General features: G+C 34.2%; 1 protein-coding gene across 1 annotated transcript; it reads right to left on the bottom strand.

Moving 5' to 3' along the window:
• Nucleotides 1-5773: 5773 nt before the first annotated feature.
• On the bottom strand, nucleotides 5774-9829 carry LOC140965776 (glutamyl-tRNA reductase 1, chloroplastic-like). The gene is made up of 3 exons (XM_073425962.1): nucleotides 9397-9829; nucleotides 8997-9238; nucleotides 5774-7052 (listed from the first exon to the last, which is right to left on the bottom strand). The coding sequence occupies exons 1-3, from the start codon at nucleotides 9671-9673 to the stop codon at nucleotides 5922-5924; spliced, it is 1650 nt and encodes a 549-aa protein (XP_073282063.1). The 5' UTR covers nucleotides 9674-9829; the 3' UTR covers nucleotides 5774-5921.
• Between the last annotated feature and the right edge of the window lie 342 nt (nucleotides 9830-10171).

Here is a 10171-nt window from a genome sequence, read left to right as displayed (position 1 = left end):
TCATCATCATCCTCACTCTCTTCCATACCTTTGTCCTGATCCTTGGTCATGGAAGATTTGAGTGACTTGAACTCGATGAGCAACTCCACTGCTGCAATGGCTTGGGAAAGAGTTTGCACACCTCGTTGTTGCAACTCCACATTGGCCCACCCCTTGAGACCTTCCATGAATGCAAACAACGTGTCCCTTTAACTCATATCCGGAATCTCGAGCAATAACCCCTGAAACTCCTGGCAGTACTCCCTTACTTCACCTCGCTGAGTGAGGCGACATAGCTTTCCTCTTGTTTTGTCCTCGGCATACTCCAGATAAAATCATTGCTTCAATTCCCTTACGAATGCTTCCCATGTGACGATGGCGGTGCTTCCTCGCCTCACATCATCGAACCTTCTCCTCCACCAAGTCATAGCAATATCATTTAAGCATAACGATGCAGTCTGTACCTTAATGGTAACGTCCAAGATGCATATACACTCAAAGTATTGCTCCATCCCCCACAAGAAGTTGTATATGCCCTCGACCACTCTTTTCCCTGCTTAGGCTTGAGGCTTTGGTGTGAGAACCTGGAATTTCCGGAGCGAATCATGTAAGAATAGAACTCGAAACTAAGCTCAAAACTTTAATCGTAACTATAAAACTCAACTATAAACTTAAATTTTCAGCTAACACAGCTCGAGGATGTAACTCCAAAGCTCAAAGATTAGCTCAACGGGAAGCTATGCTATGAGAAATCACAATAATCAAAGCGTCATCACCGAAGGAGTAAAACCCCAGCTCATGAACTCAATATTTTAGCTAAAAGAAGCTTATTTTTCTTATCCTAAAAGAACCGAAAAGGAAGCTAAAGGATGAGCTAATGGAATGGAAAAATTTATTGTGCGAGAATTGTCCCTTTAGTAAACTAATGTGACTCTTGAGAATGGATAGATTTTTAACGTAATTGGGCTCGAAGTCTCGGCTGAATTGAGGAGATCAAAAACCATAATTTTCCTATAAATACCACCTTAAACCTCACAAAAATTGCACTTCAAAAATCCCTCAAAAACCTCTCAAATTTCGGCCCCTCCACAAAGCACTCTCACGGCCGTCGATAGCAAGGAAGGAGAAGGAAAGTTCGTGCCGGCGATTTTGTGCAGGAATTGTTGGTAACATCATCATGAAGATCTATCCGAGTTCGGTCATCACCTGTCCGAAATTTATAGTTTCGTACGTCCAAGTTCGGAAAATTTTGAGCTACACCTTCGAATTTCTGTAAGTGGATTTTTGTTACGTATTTTTCTTGTAATTTAAAATTTGCATAAATATAACATGACATACGTGTATATGTGTCCTTCTTTAAGAAAATCAGTGCTTATTTGATTTAAAATCCCGATTGATGAATGTTATGTTCTTTCTGATTTCGAGATTCTTTGATTCCGCTGAATTCGCTCAAAATCCTGATAAGTTCTGTTCGATAAATCTGATTATGTGATACACTGTTACAATTCGAATTTGAAATGGAACGATAATTGTAATTCTGTCTGGCCCCCATGAGTGGGTATAAAACTGTGTTATGGCCCCCATCAGTGGGTATAAAACTGTGTTCTGACCTCTCTTCTTAGAAGACTAACATATTGGGGACAGTTTGACCATAGAAAATGAGATAAGTAACATTGTTGTGTTTGTTCTGATCTACTCTGAATTGTCTGATAATCTTTGTCTCATATTTCGAATTTGATTTGGTTCTGTTATGATAAGCNTGATAATCTTTGTCTCATATTTCGAATTTGATTCGGTTCTGTTATGATAAGCCAATGTAATAAGTTTTGAAAGTCTGTTAAAAGATGATTTAAAATTATCTCTATATGTAGTTGTGGAAATCGATCGGCCCTCACTTGCTGAGTGTTTTCCCAAAACACTCACTCCTTACATCTCTCACATGAAGAGCAAACGAATGAGGAGGAACATGAGACATTCCGGGGATTGTAATCGAATGGAAAGAACAAGATTCAAGATTTTTAAGTTTTCTTTTAATTCGCTCCGCAAACTGTTGATGTAATTTTATTCCATTGTTATTGCAAGACAATACTTATTTATGAAAAATACTGATTTATTTGATACAAGGCTTATTGTTTTCAATGTAATTGATAAAAAATGACGGATGTCACCGACGCTTCGATCTCGGGGCGTGACATTTGGCACTTCTATCCTCATAGTGTTGACAACAGTCCATCATCGTATTGTATCATCCTTATCGTATTGTATCATCCTTGAGTTCCGCAAGTTCTTTCTTGAACTCTCTCAACTATGCCCTCAACGCTTCGATTATGGCCTCCAATGCATCACTCTTCTTGTGTAGGGCATCGGTAGCAGCATTCAAGGCTTTTTGCATCTCCCATGCAAATCTTCATGGCTCATTTCGGCCTTGATTTGCTCGATGTCTTCCTCTTGTGTGACATGCCTTTCCTCCATATCGGCAAATGCAAGTTCAAACCTTGCAAGCCAAGCTTCAAAGGCATTGAACATGTCTCTGGACTTATCTCTACGTCCTTTTGATTGCTCCATTATTTGCAACATGATTAAATTTAGATGACCTCTTGTACTCAAACACTAATCCCAACTGGGATATGATACCACTTGTCACATGATGATTCTTTAAATCCAAGCACCGTGCTACTTAGGCATTCTTCTTCAAAAGATGCTTAAGTAATCCTCAACCAAACAAAAGCACAAGAGAGTTCAATAGAGATTTGAAGAGAAAATGCATAGTTGCCATGACTTGAGAAACTTGGGTGTGTTTACAAATGAGAGGTATCAACCTATTTATACTATTCATCATACTTTCTAGAGTATCCTACAATGATGTAGATTGTAGAATGAGAAGATTCTAGAGTATTCTACTCTATATACAACTATATGATTCTAGAGTGTTTCAAGATGCCACACCACTATAATTTAATCTAACACTAACTAGTAATGTCCATAATATTCGAAATCCTCCTACACCATTTTAGAATGCTCAAGACCCTTCACGAACGTCCAAAACAATTGCACCGAACTCCGGAGTGCTCCGGAACCTTATAGACTTCTCTTTGTTCTTGTGGGGTTAGAACATGATGGATCTTTTCGGATTGAAGTCAGCCTCTTAGAAGCATTTTCCTTTGATTCGCGTGCTGAGTTCTGGTCCGTGACAATACACACTCGTTGAAAAAGAAGAATGTGTCAATCCAACACCCGGAGAATGATGGTACCAATCAACACATCTTAAAGCAACTAGAACTTCTACCATACTACTATCATTAGTTTATGCAAATAAAAATCGATAGAACACACTTTTTTCGATATATAAGGATCTTGTTAATTAGTGACGTTGATATTATAAATAAATTAATCAATATTCTAGATTCAAAATAAATTAAAACAAAGAACGACCAATAATAAAACAATGATGTTGGCATTAACTAGAAAATGTCAAAATAGTTATTTACATATTAATAAAAATATGAGAAAGAAATAGACCGAAAGATTCATGATTTTTATACAACAATAATAAATCTGGGGATCAGATTCCTTTAAGGGGAGAGTGTAACACCCAAAATATTTAAGGTGCTTATAAATAAATAAATGAAGATTAGATTTTAAACATAAAATATAAGTATATACATAGGAATATAATATATTTGAGCAGAAAAATAATATTAGAAAATTATTATTTGGTATAAATGACCTAAAAATGAATTTTAAAAATAAAATAAATGCTCAAGTATATTATATCACATACATAAAAATATATCAAATTAATAAATTGAATAAGCATATGTGAAAATCATTGGAATGTCTAAATATTATATAAATTAATGAAAAATGTTTATTACTAATTACTTTTCATAACAAATAAGTGACACCAAGTTAGGGCAATATTTGGTTATGTATAATGACTCACCCCATATCACTTTGTCTATAAAAAGGTCTCACGTGATGCATTTCATCACAGAAAAATCCTCTAAAATTGGCTTAAGAGAGAAAATGAGAGTATAGGGAGAAAATAGGGAGAAATGGTGAAAAAATAGCAAACCATCTTCAAAAATTACGAACAATTTACAAAGAACTCTTCTTCCACCTAGCAATCAAATGTATAGGATGTGTAGCAAAATCATCAAACAATTTTCCTCAGAAAATCAAGATTCACGAATTTTTTTTCTAGAAAATTGATTTTAAGGTAGCTATAACAAATTCCTCCTCCTTCTTAAACGATTTTCATTGCGGTTTTAAAATAAAAATGTTCAAAAAAATTTCTAGTTCAAATAGGTGTTGGTCGATCACCCTTCCAGTCACCGAAAGTACAATTTTTGGTCATCCGAAATGATCTTGATCATCATTTTAGTTTTTCAAAATATGGTATTGATCTGGTTCGAATTTGAAAAGTGTAAAACATAAAAGTTATATATCATTCGAAAATACATTGCTGGAAAAATCTAAGTCCTGTGTGACCAATAGAACAGCCACATGCGTTGCCGCACTAGCGCATGTATCTTATGCGCTTGCCAAAATCTGATCTGATCTTCACTTTTTCCTATCAATTTCCGTCATGATTCTAGCCATCTTATTATGTTTCGTATTTTTTGGACATGTCTTTTTATTTAATATGAAATTTATAAAGTTTTAACCAAAATTATATGGTACAAATTTTGTATAAAAATGAATTTCAAAATATTCCAACATCTATTATGATCTACCTAATATAAAGTTACTTAAATTATATTTATAGGGATTTAAGTTTTCTTGAGCTCCACAGTCGGACGAAATAGTAAGTTATCGATGTGAGGTTTCTACCGTNTCATTGGTTTCTGATTGTTTACCTATCGGCTATTGACCGAACTAATGAATGAATGACTTTATGATTCGAGCTCTGGACAATGGTGAATATACTGGATTTTTAGTCTACTGGACAACACGGCTTCGGCTCGAAAGTGAGTTCAATGAACAACAAGTTTTATTCCTAGCATATGGTTTATCTGAACAATGTGGCTTCAATTCAAAAACGTGATTTCACATTGACTCGTAAATGATCGATTGTACGTATCCTACTTGAGCATGTGGAGAAATGTGCTACATTGAATATTGGTGGGAGCTGCTTCTTTAGCCAAGGATATTCACTTCAGAGTCTTGAACAACCAATGCATTTCACTCAACAAGATATTTCGTAACGATATATTACTACTGGTGCTTGTCATCTCATATTGAGTTATTGCACCGATATATTACTATTTGACTTGTTATAACCATATATAACTAAATCTCCGAAAACTTAAGTTTTATTTCTTTCTACTTATTGTAAATGCGGAGAAAAGATTCAAGAGTTCGAATATGATGAAAATTATGGAAATTGAAATATTGACTTATCTAGACCGTGAAATCTCGTTTGACTTTTTTCCGAGATCGTAATGCTAGTATTTGGGTTATCTTTTGTAAGTCAAACAATGTATACGCTTCCGCTACTGTATTTATAAAATAATAATTATATTACTAGTCCGAGCTCACAATATAAGAAAAAACTAAAAATGAACTTTTTTAAAAAAAATCATTGTAATACATATATACGATATACTGGTGTGATGAGGTTGGCGTGTTGTAACACAGCATTCGACGATAAACTTCCAAATTAAGTTCAAGGTACTCGACGAAAGAGGATAGAATTGAATGTAAATTTGATCACAATTATTCAATCTAAGTTGAACAAATCATCCCTTGGTAAAACTTTCAGAGTTAAACATCAATAGGAAAAGACAGGCAGTGTGATTAATCATGTCCAATTAATATTATATGGTATCGGAAGTTGGGGCCATGCCACCAAACAAGACAATGGGGAGTTCTACACTTATTCATAGATGAAGACCGAGGAAAGGCAAAAAGCTCTATAGAAGGCACAGCAGATGTACCTTTTATTTCTGATTTTGCTCTACCTTAGCTCTAACCTTCTGTTCCAACACAGATATCTCAGTCTCGAGGCTGAACATTCGATTAAGGGCTTGCATATTCTCAAGCGTTTCACTCAAAGTACGACTATCACTCCCATCACACCTTAGATGCTGCATCGGCCCATGTAGCAGCTTGTTAACAATGCCTCTGCTAAGATCATCAACAGCCTTCTGTGACTTTTTTGGAACTTCGTCGCCCATTTTTGACAAACATTTTTCAACCTCTGCAGCTCTTATTCTTTCAGCATAAGCCCTTAACTTCTTGATAGTTGGAACTGTTTCTAATGAATCACGCCAGGCTTCAAATTGTTTTGATTCCTCAGTGATGATTTCTTGAGCTTCCATTGCTTTACGTATTCGATCCTCTTTATTTGCAGCCACAACCTCCTTAAGATCATCCACGTTGTACACTCGTGAACCCTCATGCTCGTTGACACACGCACCAACATTTCTTGGAACGGAAATGTCGATAAAAAGTCTCAAAGCACCGAGATTTGGACCTACCGGTGGAAGGTCGACAACATGCTCTTTAAGAAAAAGAGGAATGTCAGATGCAGTACTGGTAAAAATCACATCAGCATTGGCTGCACTGTTCAGCATTTCGGTGAGAGGTTTGTGTACTATTTCAACGTCCTTGATCTCCTCTCGTATGGCAGCAACTCTTTCTTCGCTTCTGTTCACTACCACCATCTTTGTGCACCCTTTGGCTACCAAGTGCTTGATCACAAGCTTGCCCATCTTTCCTGCTCCAATTACTAACATCCTAGCAGTGGCATGGGAGGGTTCGGGAAGCTTCATTAAAGCCAATTCCACAGCTGCTGAACTAACGGAAACTGCCCCGGCCGCTATGTTGGTTTCGGTTCTAACCCTCTTTCCAACAGTGATTGCATGCTTAAAGAGACCGCTTATATTCCTTCCAAAGCCCACAACCCCTTGGCCAACTTTAACCACTTGTTTCACTTGTGCTAGGATCTGACCTTCTCCCAAAACCAATGAATCTAGCCCTGATGACACTTCAAAAATGTGCTGGGTTGCATCTTTGTCATAGAGCAAAAAACGGTGCTGGCAGATCTCTGAAACTGGAATTCCACTGGTCTGGCAAAGCACACGACATCTTATGAGCATAAACATGGTAACACAACGCAATTAAAAACACACTTGATTAAATGTGTGATGGTGTAAGATCAGAATAAGGAAATCATTATCTCGACACATTCCTTCTACAATTTTTATTTTACTGTTGAAAAAGAATAGGATTTTCTTAGAATAAGTTAACAGAAACTCTCCAGAAATGTAGGAAAACAGTAATTAAAATTGTTCATTTGCACGTTGGGTGTTATAAATTATTTCCCTTCAATTTCAAAGAAAAACTAACTTGAACAAACACAGTAAGCGTATTTTTTGTTCTTTTCACAAATGTCTTTGTACTAAACTCTTCTACAGCAAGTTCTATATGTGATCAAGAAACTTTAAGTGGGGTGTAGGACCGAGTGCTTACCGCTTTACCAAAAGCTATAGCTAATAGTAATGGTGCAACTCAAATCTTTTAAACCGCACAGCAGCTCAAACACCACGGTTCGATCGCTCTAACGAGCAGGGACAATTATTAACCCAACATGGGATATTCAATCCAGAGTTTTGATGACTTTCCAGAATTTTGATGACTTTTTAAATGATAAAATTTTGTGGATTTGATAAATTTTTATTAACTTTTACAGAATATCATATATTTTATAGAATCTCACATATTTACAAACAGATTTTTGTAGATTCCTGTAAACTTTTTTTTGCAAGATTTTTATAGACTTTTGTAATTTTTTTTTATAAAATTCTATAGATTTTGAGCCTATTTATAACATATTATTTTTTATTAATTTTTTTGAACTAATAATTAATTGACATAACATATTCAATTTGAAATATTTTTTAAAATTTTATATTATTAAATAATTTTACTTATTTAAAAGTTAAATCATTTAATTCTTATATGTATATGTGAATTTGTATGTATGTTTGTAAAATTTTAAAAACGCATCAATGCATTAATCTGTAACATTATATATATCATGTAAAAATAATAATATTTATCATTGTATGAATATAATTTTTCATAAAAATATGATATTTTATAGATTAATTGAAAATATAAAAAATCAAATTTTAGTCAAAAATTTAATAAAAATAATTAATTTCAATTATTAAAAAAATTACTATTACTTTAAATTTTATTAGACAATAAAATTTCATGATTTTCTTATATCTAGTATAATAATTTTATTAAAAAAAATCATAATTCTAATTTTATAAAACTTTTAGATTTCAAAATTAGAATTCATAAAATAAATAAATAAAATGTAATTTTTAAACAACAAAAGAAACAAATTATTTTATTAATTATATCATAAATATTCTTTTTGACTTATAGCTTAGAATCTTAAATTTTATTTTATTTTTTTATCATGCTTGTTAGGAACTATTCAACTATTAAGAATAAATGACATTATTTTTTTAGTCATCTTTTTTTTATTATTGAATATTATATTTATTTGTATAAATCATAAATTAAAAATCACAAAATCTAAAATTTCATATGATATTAAAATAAAAAATTATTAAATAAACATTCAACCAAACAATGAAATATCTAAAAAAAATGTACATAGATATATATTTTGAAAATTAGAGAGATTGATACAGATACAGAAGAGAATATAAGAAGTGATGTAAGAGAGAAAAAGAAAGAGTTTTTATATTAGTTAAAAGTTTTAACAATCCATCTAAATCTTTAAATTGAACCCAACATAATTTTTGACAATTTATAGTTGTATTTTTTTTTTTATGTTAATGAATTTCAAAAAGTTTGTTAAAAGTTTATAACTTTTAAAATTATATAAAAATCTAATTTAAATATCAATATACTTCTATAAAGTACTCAAAATTTTTGATAGAATTCCTCTAACCTTCTAAAATCTAAAAAAAAAAATCATTAATTTCCAAATAACCAAAAATTCTTAAAAGAAAACAAGTTCTAAAAGTTACCTTAGACATCCATTCAGTCACTTCTTTGATTCCCCGGTGCCTAGAGAGAGCTAATACATAGATTTCCATTCTGTTACATGTACTAAGGACAGCAGCTTCTTCAATGTGATTCAGACTACACAACTCCCCAATAGCTCTGGGCCACTCTGCTTCAGGGACAGCAAGTTTTTCCCGCATTTCAACGGGCGCAGTGTGGATGCTGAGACCAATTACTATAATGCTGCTCTTTTCTTTCGTATATCCTGGACCAAAACAAGTCAGGAAAACCCAAAAAAAAATGGGTCTACGACCAGCTTACATTATACTTGAAATTCAACCACGATCAATTAACGATAAAATAGAGCTTATGATCATCCAAATCGACAGAGAAATCAGAATTCAATGGCAAAAAAGTACATACGATCAGCGGCGGAAGTCTTGAGAAGTTCCAGAGCGGAGAGGCTCGAAGCTAAACCAGAAGAGGAAGCCGCATTGGTGGATTCCACTTGACCCAATGCATCGGATGCAGCCTCGCACCTCAAATTCCCCAAATATCCCCTCCTATTCAGAGAAGCTCGACGCTTTCCAGGAGTCCCCGGCTTGCTCGGTGTGGATGCCGAGGCGACTGAAGCCGTCGCCGTACTACTGATCAACAAATTCTCGAGCTTCGCACCCACAAACGCGCATGAAACAGCCATTACCGCCAAAGATTCCGATCTCCTGATCCAAATCAGCTCCAAAAATACAATTCAACCCCGAAATTCGTCGGAGTAGATGAAATTCTCGTGGGGGATTTGGAGGGCCGGCGTGTGTTCCAATGAAGAACGGTGAAAAGAGTCGCTATTTTGGAGTGTTGGCGCTCGGATTTCTCTCAACTGTGATTGGTCAGTTGAAACACGTTTTATCCAAATGATTTGCACCCTCACCACAACTATAAAACTTGTCTACGTCACCACACTCCATGTAGGACCCACTATCTCAGCATAATTAATGTATAAAATGATTGGAATTTTTTATATTTTAACTTTTTAGATTTTTTTCAAGAAATAGACATTTTTTAAATTACATGATTTTTACTTTTTAAAAGGGTTGGTTACATTAAAAACACAATGTATGTGTACAAATGGTAAGAGATATTGATTAAGAATGTCATGTTTCTAACATATACTAAATACACATTTGAGGATCAAGGGTGG

The sequence above is a fragment of the Primulina huaijiensis genome, chromosome 2, assembly GCF_012295235.1.
Source record: "Primulina huaijiensis isolate GDHJ02 chromosome 2, ASM1229523v2, whole genome shotgun sequence".
Taxonomy (NCBI): domain Eukaryota; kingdom Viridiplantae; phylum Streptophyta; class Magnoliopsida; order Lamiales; family Gesneriaceae; genus Primulina; species Primulina huaijiensis.
Note: the sequence above shows the minus strand (reverse complement) of the source record. Positions and strands in the feature narration are given on the sequence as shown.

Coding starts and splice junctions, on each gene's coding strand:
- LOC140965776 (XM_073425962.1), bottom strand. CDS start 9,673: ATGGCTGTTTCATGCGCGTTTGTGGGTGCGAAGCTCGAGAATTTGTTG. Junction 9,239..9,396: donor CAAGACTTCCGCCGCTGATC/GTATGTACTTTT, acceptor GTTTTGGTCCAG/GATATACGAAAGAAAAGAGC. Junction 7,053..8,996: donor TGACTGAATGGATGTCTAAG/GTAACTTTTAGA, acceptor GTGCTTTGCCAG/ACCAGTGGAATTCCAGTTTC.